This window comes from Scleropages formosus, chromosome 18, assembly GCF_900964775.1.
Source record: "Scleropages formosus chromosome 18, fSclFor1.1, whole genome shotgun sequence".
Lineage (NCBI taxonomy): Eukaryota > Metazoa > Chordata > Actinopteri > Osteoglossiformes > Osteoglossidae > Scleropages > Scleropages formosus.
In genome coordinates, this window is record NC_041823.1 from 18,554,523 (window position 1) to 18,574,940 (window position 20,418).

General features: G+C 39.6%; 1 protein-coding gene across 1 annotated transcript; it reads right to left on the reverse strand.

Annotated features, from left to right (window-relative positions):
* Positions 1–1,924: 1,924 nt before the first annotated feature.
* On the reverse strand, positions 1,925–16,170 carry leng8 (leukocyte receptor cluster (LRC) member 8). The gene is made up of 15 exons (XM_018735698.2): positions 15,893–16,170; positions 14,429–14,558; positions 14,184–14,318; positions 13,923–13,997; positions 13,323–13,767; positions 13,099–13,225; positions 12,401–12,571; positions 11,912–12,169; positions 11,633–11,815; positions 11,186–11,480; positions 10,994–11,095; positions 10,520–10,588; positions 10,297–10,426; positions 8,654–8,861; positions 1,925–8,550 (listed from the first exon to the last, which is right to left on the reverse strand). The coding sequence occupies exons 1-15, from the start codon at positions 15,934–15,936 to the stop codon at positions 8,388–8,390; spliced, it is 2,535 nt and encodes an 844-aa protein (XP_018591214.2). The 5' UTR covers positions 15,937–16,170; the 3' UTR covers positions 1,925–8,387.
* Between the last annotated feature and the right edge of the window lie 4,248 nt (positions 16,171–20,418).

The following is a 20,418-nucleotide window of genomic DNA, read 5'->3' on the forward strand; positions in this document are numbered from 1 at the left end:
TTTCTTCAGCTTTATCTCTTATGATTAATAATCAGTCCATCCACTAGTGTTTCAATATAAAGGCAAATTCTAAATAGTAAACATTAGCTTTCATAAGAGTGATGTGCTGTTTACATGTAAAAAATAAAAAAACTGCACTAAACCAGTTATTTAGAATTTAATTTCCCCTGTGAACTTAAGCTTTTTTGTGCTTTTCATTTAATGAATTCTTTGCGTTTGGGAATTATGCTTTTCCTAATATCTCAGACTTTCCTGCTTAGCACTTCCGTGTTCTTTTTCCTGCAGTACTTGACACTACTTTATTCCCTTTCTGTTCTGCTGTACTCCTTTTCTGTGTCACTCTGTGCTCCTGTGCTGCTCTGTTGTACGATAGTTTTCTCTAGTTTTTTTTTAATCTTTCCTTCTAGCAGATAACTGGAAATTTAGTAAGAAATACTGATTTGGTTTGGAGCGTTTTGGCTAAATTGTATTCACGGCAAATACACTATGATGTTACAAATTTAGTTCTAAAGTTCGGAACACGTACTGAAGTTAGCACTGGATAAATGATACACTGGGTGTTATACATCCCGTAGGATGGTGGCAGAAAAAGATGATTTATTTCCCCTTTTCTGTGTTTTGTAGAACTATTATTCTGCACAATGTTCTTTATTAATCCCTCCTTTTGCTCAAGACTGAAGTTTACTCTGCTTTATTTCCTGTCCTATTTGCTTTTTGGCTGTTCTACTATGCTGCTTGGCTTTACTGTACTCTTTTACTTCTCTATTTGAGCTTTTACTTACTGGTGCTGGTTATGATCAGTTATACTCTCACAACATATACAAACATCACACAAAACTACCCCCCGGAGCACAAAAGTCATTGTAATAGCATTTAGGCGTTTCACATCTTAGTACTTTTCCACTTGACGTTGTTCTTGCATTTTTTTTCTCCATTTAACACCGATTTTCTTCTACTAATTTGTACATGTACATTTAACTAAGCAAATTTAATTTCATGATTCCAAAAAAATTGCTTTTAACAACTGCCCTCCTCTACTTTTGAATTAGTTTCTCTTTCTGTAATTGTGCTATATTTCAATGCATGGCCAGTCTGTAGAAACCCCATTTTGTGTTCGATTTGCTCCATCTTAGCTCACCATTTCCTTTTCTCTTTCAATTTCTACCATTTCCTTATAGCATAGTTGGATTTAGTGCACTCCTACTTAAATGTGCTACTTTCTGCAGCTCTTGGCTATAACCTATTTTCCAGTTCTAAACTCAAAATGTGCCTTTAGCCTCTCAACTGCTCCAGTGCCTTTCTTACTGTTCTCCAGTTCCATGTCAGACCATTTATAACATTGCTTGAATGCAGATGCAATCTTGACAATACGAGACCTGTGGAAGATGATCTGCAATGCTGCTTTGAAAAAATACCATTTGTACTGACACTATGAGTTTTACTTTCCCTGCTCTGCAGTACTTCAGAATGATTTGAAGCCAAAGTACTGAAAAACACAAGTGTCAGCATGGATGTCCTACACAAAAATGTAGCTTCTCATTGTCAGATTGCTTGTAAAATCATTACTCATTTGGTTTAACTGAAAACAATCACAGCAACAATAACTATACTTCAGATTTTTTATTTTTTTTTTAAAACTGCACCCTTAAGCATAGTTCCCATTACCATTATATATTTTGCCCATTTCCACTTTTTTTTCCGTTTTACCACCCTGCTTTTACTAATACATTTTTTTGCCACTTACTCAGAGTGGTTTGTAAAATGTCATTTAATACTGTACTGATTAGTTCTCAGCACTGTCAAACAATTTTTCTTGTCACATCTGGAACTTTATTAAACCGATGCTCATTCTACAAGGTGTCAAATGTGGATATTTTGAATGTTAAAGTAATGTTCTGCTACAATTCCCCCAAAATGACCAAACTTTCCAAAACACTGACTTTATTTCATTTAAAGAAAATTTACATATGTACAGAAGCATATTTACAAAATGGCAATATTCCCTTTCATACCATAGCCGAGCAAGAGAAAAGGGAGACATGCCATGTCCTTTTGTCAGTTGATGAGCTGCAAAAGAAACAGAGCAATGACAGCAGCATTTAAGCAATACTTACTACTGAAAATGACAAGCATCAATTAGAAACCAAAAAGCCACTTAAATCCAAAAAAAGACAATAACCAGGAGTGAGTAGGAAGGTGAGAGTTAAACCATAAATACTTGAGAGAAATAGGGAAAAGCATGCACTGTATGGAAGACTGTGGGAAATATAAAAAGAGATTTAAGAGGGAGGAAAATGAAAGGACTGGACACTAAGGGATAGGTTATTTTTGTGAATGGGTGCCAACCAACCTTTCCCAGGGAAACAAGACAATGAAATGGGAGGGGGGGAAAGAAAAAAAAAAAAAGAAAAAAAAATGCAGAAAGCTGGAAAGAGAAAAAAAAAAATCTAAACACTAGGATGCAAAGGGAAGGAAAACAAAATTTCAAATTCTGAAAATCTGAAACACGTCCTTGGGGCGCAGCTGATGTTGAAAAGATTAATGATTCTGTTAGGCATCTACACAAAGTACTATAAATGGGTACTTCAAATTCAAACCGCCTTGTATAGGAGAACACGGTACATACAAAGTTCAGGGCAACTTGGGATGTGGCAGAAACGTCAAGCTTCGTGTGAAGGCTAGTACAAAAATAAATGCATTTTCAAACCTAACAAGTTAGTCACGTAGATCCAGACACTGGATTTTTCATATTAATACTAGATGTTACAAGAAGCAAATAAAGCTAGGAGCTCAAAAATCAAGGCAAAAAAATTAGATCCTGCAGAAAACATTCAAAAGCAACACAGAACTGTACTAGCATCACAGATTTAAAATTAGTACATTTTTGGTCTTTACGTTGAACCACCCTAGGAAAAGACGTAAGAGAAATGTACAGATTGTGGACATGTCAAGACTAGCACCATTTTAAGTTTTTGCAACAAAGTAAGTTTGGTTTGAGATCATCAGCACACACTGAACTAGGCAAAACCTCATATGGACATGCACAGCAATGTGCATTACATAGATAACCAAGGGTGTTAAGATTTAGGCAGCAACTCAGAAAATATTTCTAATCATGAACTTAATATAAAAATGCTTCCAGATTTTTCATGCACTACTTGGGTCAACCAGACAAACAGGTGAAAGAGCTTAACTTCAAAATTATACATGAGCTGAAAAAGAAGCAGCAGCACCTGACTGGGCAAGAAGCGACCACCTGAAACCATTATGAGTACAGTGAAACATATTCATATAGCTTCATAAGTTAGAGTGTAAAAGGGCAAAACTAAAATAACTACCCAGTGGGGAAAAAAAGACCATAGATGCTATGACTGATTTACTACAACCATGACTACAGAATATCAATTATTTACATGTTCAAATTTGCATATTCAGTTCACATGAATTCTGCTACAGTAATGCAAGCACATTTCCTATGACAAATTTAACAAATGCAATTCCAGTATTATACAGAGGTTGATGAAATTTATAAAAACCACTTTTCCAATCTTGACCCTATTTTCCAGTAAATTATGGAATCAAAGTCTATTCACAACTTCAAAACACTTGTGTTGACTTAGATATTCTGATATGAAACTGCTCTGATAGAGCAGCCCATTTTTAAAATTCAAACCACCCTTGGCTAACATATGTATACACATTACACAGCAATAAGTGAAGAACTTTAAAACGAGGTCTAAATTAAAGCGAATAAAAACATTTCAATTTAGGCAATACGGGCTGATGTGACTGATGGGCCAGCCTTCCAAGCTTCATTTCTCTCCGCTTTCCAGCTTGCTTCATGACATTGAAATAAGGCTCCCTCTTGTGCACGCATCTCCCTTGTGTTTTGCTGCTGCAATTCAAGACTGCAAGGAGGGGAGGAAAGAGAAGATCTGGTAACAAGAAAGATTGAAAGTCAAGGATGACTGATTTTCAAGAGTAAATTACATGTTGAATTTACTTCCATTTAGTAAGCTCTAGATACTTCCACTAGTGGAAATAAATGGAAGTAGAAGCTAGATGGACCCAAAAAAGAAATCTTACATAATAGTAAATATCAACTTCCAAAACAATTTACATTTGCTGAAAAACAGTATCTCAGAAGATAACAGATATGAAGATCAAAACCCTAGAAGTCAGGGGTGGAATGACATCCTTCAGCAATTCAGTTAGCAAATCTTCCACACACACAGGGCTTTAGAATATTTGATATTTACCATTAAAATTTCCAGGGTTTTCAATCTGAAGTCAAAGACTGTTGCACACCAGTCAAAAAACAGCCTCTGCTATTGCTGTTAATGAACAGCAAAGTTCTGAATCTCATTATATATATATGTGGCAACATGAATCCAAGTACAATTTACTGATACAGACCGACAAGACAATCTGAAAATAAAAAAAGAAGACTGCCATGCAACATGGACAGGGAACACATGAGAGCATCTATAACCAAACAGCATTGTGTTTTTGAAGTCAATAGAACAGTAACTTTGTTCCTTGGCTGGTGTGAACACAGTGTTTAAACCAAACCTTTCTCTTGCCACTGACAATGCAGGGTGACCTTAAATGGCCAATTAAATTTTGGATTTTAACAGGAGTGATAATGTGAGAAGACTATTAGTAGGGAAAATAAGTGATCCAATTAGCAATCTTACAAAGCAATGAAAACAAAAAGAATACATAAAAATATACTATTTAGGTCTTTAGAAACTAAACACCAGAAGACATGAGTTCTGCCAAGTTGTGCAGTTAACAGAACATAGGGCTGACAAAAGTGCACTGTAAAATATTAATCTACAAGTCTCCAATTTTAATTTGCAATGCATGGCAAGAAAAAGTTTTGATCTTTTCAAAGTACTGTAAGTACATGTCTGCTATAATGCTGACCAGGCTAACAGAACCATGACACTCACCGACACCTGAAGCGAAACACTAATCTCTTCAGTTTAGATACCAAGCAAGAAGTTTAACAGTGATAGGCAATGGACTTCAGACTTATGGTGATGTAGACAAGGTCATTTCTGACAACATAAACCAAAACAAAGTTGCATTTACTGTGTAAAAAGGCAGAATTGACTGAATTAATTTGTATGGTTACAAAGGAAAAAACCCTCACACTGCCATATCTTATAAATTTTAAAATACCATTTCATTCTTGTGTGTATGCAGCTGAGAAAAATACTGAAACTGTGGTGGAAAAATTAGATCATTGCCAAGTTTACGCCAATCGTCAGTTTTAACTCGTTATTAATAGTTTACGAAAGGACAAAAACTGAAATCTCTTTACAAGAAGATCAATGCTAATAGTTCATGAAAAAAAATTGCTCATATGGATTCAGTAACCTCATGAAAATCTTATCCTGTCCAAATCATACACAAGCTGTGCAGAGTATACCTTAGTTTTAAAAAATATTCAGTACATTGACCTATGCACCGAAATCTTCAAATACAACCTCATTTGATTTGATAGTTATTACAATTCCAAGACAGTTAAAAATTGAGCACTTAAGTTAAAGTATGTCACATTATATTAACAAATGTACAGCAGCATGTCTATGACCACCAAAGATGTCTGAATTCACTGCCTGTTACCATTATAAAATGTATTGTGTAGTAATCGCTGTAAAATCTACCCCTGTGCAAAACAGAGATAAATGGTGTTAAAAGTAGAAGCCTACTGAAAAATAATCTATATGGAATCTCTCTGTACAAGATATACATTTCAATTTATACACAATGCCGCAAAAACCTATTTACAAAATTATCACACAACCCACAGTGCTGGTTTAACACAAGTGAATTTGCTAATACTAAACGCACCAAGTTCATCCAGGGACCCAATACTGTTCTTGACCAAGCACTTCAATTACCACCAAAACACTCCAACTAAAAGCAAGAAACCACCACACATACAGCACACTGGACACAAATGCACTGAAGGAAGTTGAGAGGCTTAACTGCAGAAATGCTTGCTAAGCATAAAATAATGTCCTTTTCAGTAATCACCGATAGGACAAGACTGTACAGTAGACTGTATATATCCCTATATGTTTCAGGTCTTCTCCTGGGTTCTTCAAATGTGTTCTCCCAATTACTTTCATGTAAAGAAAGAAAAATGACCATTTATAGACTGACTGTACGAGATCCTCAAGACTCAGAGCTAGCACAGTTACACGGCGCTTCTACAAACCAAGGAATACAAACTGGGTAATGTTTTGAACTGTAGTAAGAAAAATGTATATCCTAGATTCTGAGTTGACTCATGGAACCCGTAATTTACTTTGACCAAAAACAACTTTGAAAAATAAATACCACTATATTGCATTACGGTGCCATACTTAAGCGCATGATATTTTCCCCCCAATTTTAAGTTCTTTTCAGACCAAAATATTTCCCCGCCCCCACACAGAGAAAAAGGACAGCCATACAACTCAATTCAATAGTACAAAGTCAAATGCAGAAACAATTGCCCTTTTTTACTTTTATCCCAATAGTTCTGAATAAGATTTACTATGATGCACATTGCCAATTTAAACAGAATTGGATTTTAACTTGAATGTATTAATGATTTCATACAAAGAATTGAATTTAATTGCAAGTTTCTGAAACAGTACCACCCTCAAGATTACATTCATACCCAAAGTCTACATCAAGCGGGTCTTTACCACCATCAGTTGACTATTCAAATTCTTCCGATCTCTTAAATTTGTTAAAGCTAATAAATAATATGCCTGTTATTCTCTATACTGTGTCACCTGTATGCTTAGCAGAAACTAACATTTTGCAGACATGTAGCTTTTTGCATGTGACACACTGGACAGCAATAACTGGATAAATGAGCTTTGGCTTGCTTGTGCTGACATCCATCTCCTTCCAGCCACATCAAGTCTTTTCTTACCAGCCATACATACGTACGCAGCCTTGGGGCGGACGCTGTTGCAGAAGACTGGAGAATATACAAACCCCACACTTGCATCTTGTTGATGAACAGCTCCTACTAGCATCTCAGCCTAAGCAGATAAGATGCGACTTTTCTCTTCAGCTGTTGCAAGAAAGCCATTTGAAGTTAACTGGATCACATGACAGGAGTGAGGGGGTGAAGCTTTCCAGTGGTTAGCAGGCATCCCATCGTGGTCACAGATCTTCACTGCCAATTAAAAAGGAAACAGCTCCCAATTTCCCCTCAAAAGTCCAACTGCCTAGCAACAGCAGGATGAAGCTAGGAAGCAAAATCTTGATGTTACCCTTGAGCTGCCACTGTGCTGGGTTGAAGTTCTTCTTTATACTGAGCAATTACTGCAACTGTTACAGGTGAAGACAGCTTGAATCAGAGGAACAACATTCCTGACTTTTCTCAGTCAAGACTTTGAGCAAGAACTGTAAGGAAAAAAACCTTCAAACCTATTAACACTGCAGATATCTTGGGCTTCAGGACAGCTGGGCATACAAACCACTTAAGTTTCCAGACTGGCAAACTTCTTAGGCATGATGAAGGCAAGTCTCTTGGAGTGATCTCTTGATCTGAAAATTTTTGGGGGGGGGGAGATATCCATCTTGGATGAAGTACAGGCAAGCAGCTAATCATCTGGGAATGTAGGAAATTGCTTTCATGACTGATCTTTTTTTCTTGACTTTCAGAAATATCTTCCCTTGTGTTAGGCTGTAGGCTTGAGGGAAAAATAACAAAACATTGTTAGCTTGAAATTCTGTAACAGCAGTTGAATGGATGACACTAAGTGTATTCTCCAAGTCATATGCTGTTTTGTTTAAAACTTTCTACCCTCAGCTCCATTCCATCAAATTCTCTCTGCAAGTTCTAGAAATTTATCTATGTACATGAACGTAACGGTCAAGGCTACAAAGATTAAGAAAATTTGAAGATTGTACTCTCACAATACGATATTCGTGTTTACTAAATATGTAATGACTGCAGATGCATGAAGTGCTGAGGTCTGTCTGTTGCGACTTAGGCAAACTAAGACCAAGTTGCTGCTCCCAGAGATGAGATCTGTACTGTCTCTGGGAGCAAAGCTTGCTCAGTTACTGTGCCCCTTGATTTTCTATGTCTAGAAGGATGTACTGATGAGTCCATCCTGTACTGTAAACCCTTCTTTTGATGTATGCATCATGTTCCTCCTATAACTGTATGGTCAAGGGTTCAACAGGTGCTAACTGGTGAAACAATTAACCACATGTTCCCCAAGTCTCTCCTGCCAGCTCTCTTCAGTGTGTTGGTTATCAGTGCTCATCAAATGCTGTCTCTCCCAATCACTCAGTTTTCCCCATCTACCAGTGCATAAGTATTTCTGGCTTGTAGTACATCACAACCCTAAGCCTCGCTCTAATCAAGAGGCTGCCAGGCAGGCAGAGCTGGCTTTACAGTCTATCTTGCTGGGGTCTGAGGGTAGAAAGGAGACACCCAGCCCAGTGAGAAAGGCCAAGCAGGAGTCTGAGCCATCGAAACCCAGACTAGACTGCACATACTCCACCGGCACAGCTGGTCTAAACCTGGGGAAAAAAGAAGGGATTTCAAAGTTACTGCAAAGAAATTTGGACAAATACAAACATCTCAACTGTACTTCTGAAAGAAGCTGTTTTTCCAACAACTCACGTTTTGAGTATAGCTCGGAGAGCAGTTTTCCTCTCTCTATCTACAAACTTGTCGATCAGGTAGGCTGCCATGCGTGGTGCTCTACGATACAACAGGAAGAACCGGTGGAAGTTGCCGAGAGCCCAAGCAGCACGCAGTGCTAGGGCATGAGAGACACACTCATCCTCACGCAGGGCTGGAGTCAGGTACACTAGCTCTGTTGTCAAGTCTGAAATTAGAAAACACAGCTCGTTGCAAACCATACTGAACTGGTTTTAACAGTTAGCTTGAAGAACAAAAAAAAAAAAAAAAAAAAAAAAAAAAAATTAACTTTTGACACCTTAAGTCAATTACATCCCCAGAGGGACCAGTACATTTTTGATGCAGCTGCTATAGTGAAAAAAGCTAGAGCCTTAATTCCAAGTCACTTTAAAAAAAAGGTCAGCCAAGAACATAGTTAAATTCTCAAACTAATATTACTGTAATAATAATGGAAGGAGTCTAGCAGGTTTCTCTGCTGGGTAATTAACAGCCATATTATAAAGTGCATTCTCATTTATGCATTTAACAGACAATTTTCTCCAAAGCAACAAAAAAACTTACGTTGTAGTCACGCAAGATGATACCTTTATCCAAGGTAACTTACAATAATAGACGTACTACAGTGATCTCCCTACAATAATTCTCCCTTTTATACATTAGACCAGAGATGTCCAGTTTTCATAGACTGAATTGAAGGCCACACTTTTACAGCAAGTGAAGTGGTAAATCTAAAATGTATAAACAAATTTTTTTGCTGTATAATGGAACAGTTTGAATTGCATTCACTGCTGTAATAAGACAATACTTTATCTGAAATACAGAAGACAGAATACTTTTCTTATAATACAAAAGGTCTTGTAATAATCCAACAAGAGGAGCTGAACTTTTCTTTCAAATTAAAACACACACCCCAGTAACACTCAAAAGGTAAAGCTTTTGTTTTTAAAGTGCTCTAAATACTAGAGCCTAACACTGATATGGCAGGCCTGTCTGTCATAAGCTGATTTTGGCAGCTTTTTCCATTCCTCAGGAAACATTGACCACTTGATCAAAACATTTTACAACAAATTTACTGCCTGAAAATGGTTATTTCTTTGACATTATCACCCAAATTGTCACAAAGTGAGCACAGACCACTTTGAACAGTGAAGCCAGCCTAAAAAGTGATTGCTAAACCTACTCTTCAGTTCGGAGACCTCGTGTTCTGGAAGTTAGCCAAATATGGATGTATGCTTCAGTCTATATCTTTTACTGGTTTTATTCAGTAACTGAACCACTTCAGTTCTTACCAAAACAAGGAGGATTACTATTCATTTCAATAAACAGGACCATCAATCCCACTTAATGCTGTAACTTTGTCAAACATTTAATGCAGCAAAAAACTCAAATAAATTGGATTAACTAAAGAGCAACTGGCCGTCATAAAATTAGAACATAGAAAAGAACAGCCAGGTTGCTACTGACAACTGAGCTGCAGCTGAACACTGCTCAGACTCCAGCTAAGCCACCGACTATGGGTGACAGGTCCACCATTTGCTTCTTGTTGTTCTGTCACCATTACCTTTGACATGGTATAGTCAAGAGAGTAGGGCATCTGGGACTTGGTGAGTGTGGGCACTTACCGCCATAGTTTTTAGTGAATATATAATAGAGAAGTCTGTATGCAGTGAACTCCCCCACGTTTCCGGAAGGGCAGTCCTTGTAAAGGGCCTTCAACTGAGTCTGGCACTGGTTGAACTCTTCGTGGTCACCCTACCAATGCAGGGTACAACAATATCAAACCTGAATGCAGCTCAAAACTTCTCACAGACATAAGACTATTACCAGCAACTAATTAGTTTTTACCTTTTCAAGGGCAATGCGTGCATGTGTCTCATATACCTCCACAGTGAAGTCTGTGCGCACACCTTGAACCTGGACAAGGGGGGGGGAAACGCATCTTCAGCCATAATTAAGCCACTCTAGTTTACCAACTGTATAAGTGGGGAAAATACATCATATGGAGCTGTAAACACACTTGAACACCCCACTTTTACCTGTTACAAAACCACTGGAATATCCCCCAAGTCATCTAAGTTCAAGGTTTGTCATAAGTACTGTGTACAAAGTACTATGAAATTTACTTGAGTGCTTCTCCACATACTATAGACAACACAACAGATAGTACTACACAAAAAAATGCCAGTAACAGTAACAATAGGCAGAATACTTAAAAGTAATAAATTAAAACCAAAATTTATATAATTTGATGCTGTATAGCATGCTTCTCACAGAAGCAACATTGAATTGAGATAAGAACATGTAGTCTCATTCACTTACAGTAAGGTCCTGTCGTATAGACTTCATCTGCTCACATGCATATGGATAGTCTTGGTGGGTCTGCCAATGGGTTTTTACTGCCATCAGAGACTTTTTCAAGACCTAAAAGGAAAGTTGACAAAATTGAGCATTTATTTTTATTAAAAAAACAAAAACAAAACAAAAAAGCAAGACCTAGCAGCAATCTCTTACAAGCACAGGTCGCACTGTAGCAGAGTCAGGTGCACAGGTGAGCCGCAGGTAGTTTTTTGTGATCTCCTGACAAGTCCCTACAATGGGGCAATCCTCCCAGCTCAGGCCCTCCTGGGTACCATTTGGAGGCTCTAAAGAATTGATGTTGAGCACAAGAGGCTCGGTGCGTAACTTGGTGTGGAAGCGGGCTGCTCGGCTTTGTTTCTTAGCCTCGCGGTTAGGATCTGGGAAATCCAGGCCAGCATTACCCCCCTTTCTCTTCTTCCCAAGGCCAGCACCACCCTCCTCAGCATTTCTGAAATATTTTGAAAGGAAACAAATTGAGATTTTACATGCATGAAATATGTATAAAATATTGTGTTATGTCAGACAGTGCAGATGTACTGTAACACCACCACACATCTAGGTGCATTCAAACAGTCATACATACGACATTCTATTGATTACCTCCGGCCCCGGTTGGCTCTTCCTCCCCTTCCACGACCTCGCTCTGCTGCTGTGGTCGCTGCTCCACCTCCTCTACCTCTCTCTCTGTCATTTCCTCGACCTCTACCCCCCTTCTGGGCACGTCGTGAGAGCTGAGGTCGAAGGTCACTGGACATACTGCTATCTGACTGTGATCCAGAGTCACTGAGGAGGGTAGAGAAGTTAGCGGATTCAAAGCAGAACAATCAGTTCACTCCACACTGATATTAATCAGTGTTGCCCCTTCTCATATAAATTTACCTGCGCCTGTGTCTTGGACTCCCTCTATGCCTGTCCCTGTGTCTGCTGTGAGATGCTGGAGACGGAGAGCGAGAGGACGAGCGAGAGGAACTGGAGGAGGAACTTCTTTGGGAGGAGAAGACATTTCGGTAGTGACCAAGCCTTGTGCCTGCCCCTCTGCCCCGAGCGGGCACACTCGTTCCGCCGCCACGGCTGACAGAGTTCTCTTGAGTACGCTGTGGGGGAATGGCCTCCCAGCGTGACTGCTTGGTCTTCAGTCTATTGGTAAGAAAGAATGAGCCAAGTAATAAAAAGTGATAATCAGTTCTGATGGTCTTCCTGAAGTACACACAGCAGAAACCTGCAGTACTACTGAGGTTGATCTGGAAAAACCCTAAAACTGAAAAACCTTAAACGTAAGACTGAAGATAAAAGAGCATTGGAAGGTAGATCAAAAGATGACCAGGATATCATAGAGACAGTAAATGACTGCAGCATTTGCACACTCACTCAGGCAATGGCTCTCTGCTCCAATCAATTGTATAGGCTGTGCCATCTTGCAGTCTTCCCTGAAGGACTTCCTTCAACACCTTTTCTGTGCGATCTTTGTCTTCTTCTGACTCACAGGCAGTGAAGCATCGCTGAACATACTCTTTCATCGCCTGAGGCCAGTCTTGAGGGCTGCGACAGAGCAAGAAATGAACCGAAAAAGAAATAAGCAAAGACAACAATAAATATTATAGATATACATGCGTAGAATCATCAGGGACCCAGTTTAGGGCACAACATTAATGGCGGTCCAGCTGTTTTCATAGTAGGACAGGTTGAACTGTTCCGATATCTGACCGACGGCCAGAGGGACAAAAAAAATTTTGGTAAAATATTAAATCTGATGCTAAATGATGATTGCCATCATAATAAACTGATGACTGTCATCTGCATTTTTGATCTGAAATTGTCTCACTAGAGAAAGTAAAACAATCAGAGGTACAAAACCAGAGCTGGAACCCTGGAGCATTTGTAATGCACATTCCTAACACTATGAGCGCTAATGCAAAATTAATAAGTACCTGAAACACACTGAAAAAAGCTTGAAGCAAGAGTCTGACAGACTAAACATATACCAATATAAAACTGTCTCATGATAATCCTGTAGTAAGTGTTCTGCAAAGAAGAAATAGAACACCACTGTTCTCTTTCTCCCTTACCGGCTCTGAGGTGCTGCAGTGGCACTAGTCAACCCTGTTCCTTGTTCATCCGAGGAAAAGTTTTGATTGGTCATAACATATTGCCTCTTAGGTATGTTGAATTTTACAGCACCTGTTCCAGGAGCCTCTGAGAGGAGAAAAAGATTAAAAGAATTTTCAGATAAGAACAGACAAAGCAGCAGGACACTCAAAGTGCTCCAATAAAAGCAAATAAAATGTCTTACGTTTCATACGGTGCCACAGTTGCTGCCCTCCTTTATTGCCCTTTTTGTTAATTGCCTCTCCTCGTCCTGCTCCTGCACCATACTGGTTCTGCTGCGATTGTTGTGACTGCTGTTGAGTGTTACTCTGTGCACTAGCATATGTGTTCTGGCTTTGATAGCTCTGGCTGTAATTGGGTCTGACTTGGGTATGATTGTGGGTGTAGCCCCTCATTGTATTATTTGAATCATTAGGTGAGTAAGACATGTTGGGATTATAAGGAGTTTGAGTGGGAGGTGGGGGATACTGTGAATTGGGAGGAGGGGGTATAGGTGGAGGAGGTGGGGGAGGAGGCTGCTCTGATGAAGTGGGGCTTTGGGGAGGTGGCTGTGGGGCAGCAGGAGGTGGTGGCTGGGGCTGAGGCAGGTAACTAGTAGACTGATCATCAAGCATGGGCATTGAAGGAGGCTAGAGAACAGCACAGCAGTAATATGTGGAAACAAGACAAATGAATGTGAAAGGTGCATTGGGGAAAGGAGAAAGGGAGAGAAAAGAACCTGAAGTTACACAAACATTATTGAGATGACTTAAAATTATCTGCAGTTTAATGCATTACATAGTACCTGTCCAGTTGGGGTAGTGGGAGTTTGGTAAGCTCCTGGAACACCATACTGACCCTGAGGATAACCACCTCCATACTGGCCGGAGGGGGGGGGAGAAAAAAAGTCAATTCTACAAATCTATTAAGTTGATTTTGTGGTGAAACTGAATAAAAACTAAAAATTTAATTTAAACAAGGTTCTCATAGTAATTATAAACAAGAGTCCAGTTAAGCAAGCTTTCAAAGTTATGAAATGACAGCACTTTGATGCATGTACACTTACTGGAGACATACTGTAGTAGTAATTGTATGGGTAAGGGTAACCAGCATACTGCTGCTGGTTTTGCTGATACCAATGATAGTACTGCTGCTGCTGGAGCGCTGCTGAATCTGACACTGGACTTTGATATGACACAGCCTAAAAAAAAAGAGGATAAAAGTCTACCAACATATACCAATATCACACCTTTTAAGATTGTGAGCCACAGAATTCTAGCTCGGTAGTTAATCTCTACCAGTATTGCTTACCTGTGAGTTGCTGTGATTGTTTTGAGCAGTTTTGGTGCTGCTGGGACTCTTGATAGAAGCTAATGCCTGGCGGGCTTTCTCCCATTCTGGGTTCTCGTGCACTGGGGCTTCAGAACCAGGGGGATATGTCCTACAACAATAAAGACAAAATCTGATTAAACTATGCCAAGAAATTATAGCACGGCTGATATAAACAATGATATGAGAAAGTGAGCCTTAAAACTCACACAAAAGGGATTTTATGAACTGTGATGTTACAAAAGCATCTGAACAATATCGCATCACGGATGAGCTTGTATTACATTTTTAGCAATTTAAGGGTAGACACAGGTACAAATATGACCAATTTTAGAGTCCTAAAATGCATTGTCACGATTCCTGAACCATTAGTCCAGTAACACTGGCGATCTGACAAAATTTCTCAAATAGACATGTCCATTATCACTGAGCAGAGATTTTACCCATTTTTTTATCCTCCTGACACCCACCCAAAAAATGTTTTGGTTTACACTCTGCTAGATAAAGTTGCCCAATCCACAATACCAAGAACGCGGTGCTATTTAAAGCACAGAAAGTCCACAATAAGGTGTGTAGGAGAGAATATTTGTAGCACGTGTTTTCAATTCACACTTAAAGCATCCTCTCTAGAAATAAAAGTCTGGATCTTATATGTGTGCCTACAATCAGTCTTGAAGATCAACGTGTGCGTGGGCCCATCCCAAAACACAGACCACATGTGCCTGAACACAGATACAGCTGACATCATCATGATCATGTAACCAGCAGAAATAGGTGTTCATCAATGCCGTCAATTCTACTTACATTTACTCATAGTCATAGCAATCAATCAATGGCAATGCTTAATGCTCCATAGCGACACACACATCTTTACTGGTCACGTTAAACCAGTTCCGCAGTACTACCTGACACCGTGCCAAACTGACACATAAGATAAGTACGAAGTCAGAAAAACGCTCGTTTAAATGTTTCTCCACCACTAACCATTCATTTAATCATCATCATCATCATCATCAATGGTATCCAGTAAGTGACTTGTGCAGCTATCTCAGTATCTGAGCTGAAGCTTTTTCGAATCGACCGAATCGAATGACTTTTTCTCACGCCCCCGCGACTCGCTAACTTCCCCCGACGAGTGGTAACCTCGGTGTAAGATTACTCCCGGGTTCCTGAGCACAAAGCAGCGTGAACAGCCACTCCGCTATGGCATGACTGTTTGAGGGACAGAGCCGTACCAGACTCCCGGTTCAATTCGGACATCATGACATGTATGTAAACATCAAACATGCAGGCCTCGACAACGGACAAGCACTACGGCCCGGGTGATACCGGTCAAACGCTACAATACATTCAAATTTTAAAAAAACGGCAGTTAAGCCTAAAACGCAAAATGTATGCGCACATAACATTTCAGCAAACTATGCGTAAGACATTTAAAAGTCTTACCAGTTAGCCGCTTGAGCTGCTGCTTGTGTTGATTTCGCCGCCATTTTGACTTAGCTAGCGCCGACCTACCTTTTCAGCGGTCCTCCAAACACTCAATTATATAAACAGACAAGACACTTTGTCAAATATGAACGCGGATTTTTAACCTTCGTCTGAAAAGAGACCAGGTTAATCGTATGCTACAGATGCAATTTAAATGCGCTTTCAAAAGACTAACAGAACGAACCACTCCACTAAAACGGAAAACGCTGCCATTTCCACGTCCTAATGAGCTGAAACAAAATGGTGGCTGATACCGACGTCATTGGTGTCGTAGTAATTTTCTTATTGGAGCAGTTTGGTAAGATTACCCAGAATGCCCTTCGGGAAACTACGTTACTATACAGGTGGGGGTTTAGGCATAGTTTCATTTGCATAGTTGTCTGTCAAACTTGCTGAGAGAGGTTCCCCAAGGCAGTATTGAGATATTTGAAATATGGTCTGTTTTGTCCTTCATTGTGCGTATGCTAGATAAAATGTTCTGTTTTCCCGCACAGAATGTGTGTGAGAGACAAGGCAAATTCATTGATACGGCTTTTCGAAGCCACTTTAATGACAAAGCGCAATTACAGCTCTTCTCTGCTGTTCGTGAGAGTGTTCGTGTTTCCAATAACGCCAGTAAAAAGATGCGTCTTGTTACCATGGAGACCAAAGTGCGGAATCGCTGACTGGCAAAAAGGCGTTGAAAGGACCACATTGTTACACGAGACTCAACAATACTGATTGTTGACAGTTTCCCGTCAAGTGTGCAGTTTTCAACATTTAGTGCCTGTGCACTTCTCGAAAAAGACTCCATGTAATATTGTGTAATTTTTCATTTTCGTTTTTCTCATTTTTTTCAAAAATTCTTATGGAACTCCGGGAGAACAGCAAGAAACACGACAGTGTGACTAACAGCTAGTATTTTAGTAATTAGCTGTTTTTTAATCTTGATTATGATTAATAGAATTGCTGTTTTATTTATTTTCTCGTGCCTTCTTTGTTTTTGTGATCTGTGATCATTAAATTTAAGGAGCTACTTATTTAATTAGGTTCACAGTGATCAGGATCCAGCAGTAAAGTTTATTGCTACAGGTGGTGTATCCACTCCCTGGATAAATAAATTATCACTGCATAACCAAAGCATTGTTTTTCTCTTAATATGTTACTGAAGAAAATCTCAGCAGCAGAAGTAAGGGTCTGGTGAAAACATGATGGAAATGTATATAGATGGCAAGTCAGAGCAATTACACAGTAGAAGGGGGAAAAGAAAACAAATCCAGCTTAATTGCGTAACAGGTCAGTTGGGAACAAATGTAGCTTTGTTCTGTGAAAGCGATGGTGATTTCTGTATACAACACAATTAAATAGATTATATGACAAAAACGTCTTCTTCCTGTAAGAATGTGCCATGTCATCAAAATTTTCCATTTGCATTTCTTTATTTCTCCCTTTCAACGTGTGTGTCTCAGTTAGACTTTTTAAGACTTAAAGGGTTAATAAGAGGTAGGGGGTGTGGTGGCACAGTGGGTTTGACCGGGTCCTGCTCTCTGGTAGGTTTGGGGTTTGAGTCCTGCTTGGGGTGCCCTGCAATGGACTGGCCCCCTGTCCTTGGTGTGTCCTCTCTCCCTCCAGCCTTATGCCTTGTGTTGCCAGGTTAGGTTCTGGCTCCCTGTGACCCTGCTTGGGACAAGCAGCTTCATGCAATATGTGAGGTTGATGATGGTGGGCAACATAAAACACTACTGTGTGTGATGTATTGCCCTCTAGTGTTGGCACTTGAGTCCTGTAGTCCCTTCATGTGAGTTCAGTGCTTGTCCTCATCAGGGTTGTGGCAGTCTGGTGTATCTGAGCATGAGGCTATGAGTTGTACACCCAGGCTGGCATCCCTAGGTTGCTTGTGTAAAAGTGCCTGTGCAGAAGTGGCAAGATTGCTTTCATATCACTTTGAAACAAAGACCACTCTGCAAACTTTATCGCCACACAGTTGGTTTTTCCAGACCTGCCATCATGTGATTTTAGTTCTTAACACAGATGTCTGGAAACACCGGTGTTTAAAGTCAGCACAGCATTAAATTAAGGTCCATTGTACCTTGCAAACACATTGACATTTAAATGAGGGGACATGAAATTGAGGTGATACAAGTGTTAAAACCATATGTAACCTTCATCATGTTCACATAAATGTGTATTTAAAGAAAGATAGCTCATAGTGTAGTGGTTTGAGCTGCTTCCTTGGGCTCTAAAGGTAGCAGGTTCACATCTCACCTTCACCTGTATTCTTATGTAAGGTAACTACCCTGAATTATTCTAGCAAAACTACCTAACTGTATAAATGGGTAAAATAATTGAAACCTTAACATTGTAAGTAGTTTTAGTGAAAAACATTAGCTAAATGAATACATTTAAATGTAAAGAACATATTAGCTTGTTTATTGTATACTCTGTTAGATTAGATGTGTGCTCTCTGATACAATGGAACAGACAGGGTGTTAACAAGTAAAGAATGTCCCGCTTGTACAGCAAGAACGAGGAAAGGAGGACGGGACATGTCTGAGCTTCAGTTTCATAGCCTGTTTTTCACAAACTGTTTTCTTTTCGCCAGCTCCCACTCATTCTCCTGCTATGTCCTGTCTTGCAAGACCTTCAGCAGCACTTCCCGGATACACACTTCCTGTGTTTTACATCAGCTGTGCAACAGACACAGAACAAACAGTATAATGCAACATAGACAGCGTGCAGGAATGGGCTGTGGATGACGGGGTGACTATATTTCGGAAAGCATTACAAAATTATGAGGACCGCACACAGGTTTGAACCAAACTCCTGAAGCTGAACCAGTATAGGTTTGTATCTGAACAGCAGACTGAAATCGTGGGTAAATGTACAAAGACATCGTGGGTAGGTACCAAAGAATGCACATAGCCCTTCATGAAATTTTTCCTGTCTAACTTGTTTTACCTTTTTAGCCATATTGCTTATTGTATGTTTATTAGGTGTGTGGTTGTTAGACATATGCATGTTTTCACAGCTGGAAAAAAATGAAACGTTTTTGTCATAATTTGAAAATGTTTATAAGTCGGGAATAAAAAAGGATACTGAAAAAAGCAGTAGATCTGTGTGAGGAATTTTTATCACAAGAAAAAAATTAAATTGTTTGTATTGCTTTTGGGTTTGCAACTCTTTTCTAACTTTAAGTTGGGTTGTTTCCAGACATTTTGGAGACATTTTATTGATTTTCATATTAGCTAACTATGCTGCTACTGAGCCTTTGTTGGCAACCTGTGCCCCAGGAGGGGTGGAAGGTGTAAGTATGCTGTTACTATTCAACACACAACTATAGATTTGTTAAAAACACGTTTAAGGCATTTGCATGATGGTAAGTATGTCCACTTTATACTTTACATTAAGACAAAGGTGTATTGAACACTGGATAACTGTGTTTATTGTTGTGCAAAGAGTTACCTTTAGAAAAAGTATAATTGAAGAAGTTAAAATACTTTATAGTAACTGTTTTTGAAGTGGTTCCCCTCGCTTGGGTTGTCAGTGAGCTGCTCCTATAATGCTAGTGATGGGAGTGTGCTGCGAATAGCTTGTGGGTATTTCTGCACTCAAACTCAGAAGAGCTCATGGCTCTTCATTGCTGCTTCTCTGTTCGCCTGAACTGTGCGTGAGAACACGTTGCATGAAGAACAGGTTTCTCGGGAGACTCCTTGACACCATGGTTCAGCAAAGTCCCATCCCCACGCTCCCCCTCATTGCTGCCCTCCCAGTGGCTCTAGCTCAGTGTGCTGGCTGTCAGGTAGAAACCAGGTACTCTGGGGACTAACTGACACTTTGCTAGCAATCGTTCATAGCAAAGGGAAGATAAAAACTCAAAATCCAAAAATTAAAGTAAATCCTGATGTCTTATGTTCCCATGACTAGAACCATGAGGCCATCAGTATATACCACTGTGTGCACAAACTGGTGTCTCTCGTCTATCTTAAGTGCCTGTGTGTGAACATTGCAGAAGGGGTTTCTGGAGTGTGGGAGAAGGGGTGAAATGGCCAAATGCACTTCATCAGGGCTGCGCTGTCCAACTCGACCCACCATAAATCTCCGCAAATCTCTGCTTTACTTCCAACACGCAGATTTCAGGACAGAATTTACACACAGTTCTATGAGGACAGAGCGTTTTGAACGGATATTGGAAATAAAGCTTCTTTCACTTTTTTCCTTTTTCGTGATGTTAAACATCGGCTGTTTCTTTGTGTCCTGACAAAGATGTTTGATAAATTAAATAAACTAATCAGTCATAGTTAATACTATGGTCGCTGTTGAGGAAAATCAAAAGAAAATAATGTAATATATTTCAGTGAGACGCGATCAAGCAGCAGTAATGAAGGTGGGAACGTGGGATCAACATCGGTACTGGCCTTTGACACTTTATATGTCATACTCTGTGTGTGTGTGTGTGTGTGTGTGTGTGTGTGTGTGTGATGTAAAGATTTAGCGAAGCCTGCTTC

What these genes read in the sequence shown, in the direction of transcription:
- leng8 (XM_018735698.2), bottom strand. Translation starts at nt 15,936, where the DNA reads ATGGCGGCGAAATCAACACAAGCAGCAGCTCAAGCGGCTAACTG. An exon ending in ACTACTACAGTATGTCTCCA is followed by an intron (nt 13,998 to 14,183) that starts GTAAGTGTACAT and finishes CCCTCCGGCCAG; the next exon opens with TATGGAGGTGGTTATCCTCA. An exon ending in AGCAGAGAGCCATTGCCTGA is followed by an intron (nt 12,170 to 12,400) that starts GTGAGTGTGCAA and finishes TCTTACCAATAG; the next exon opens with ACTGAAGACCAAGCAGTCAC.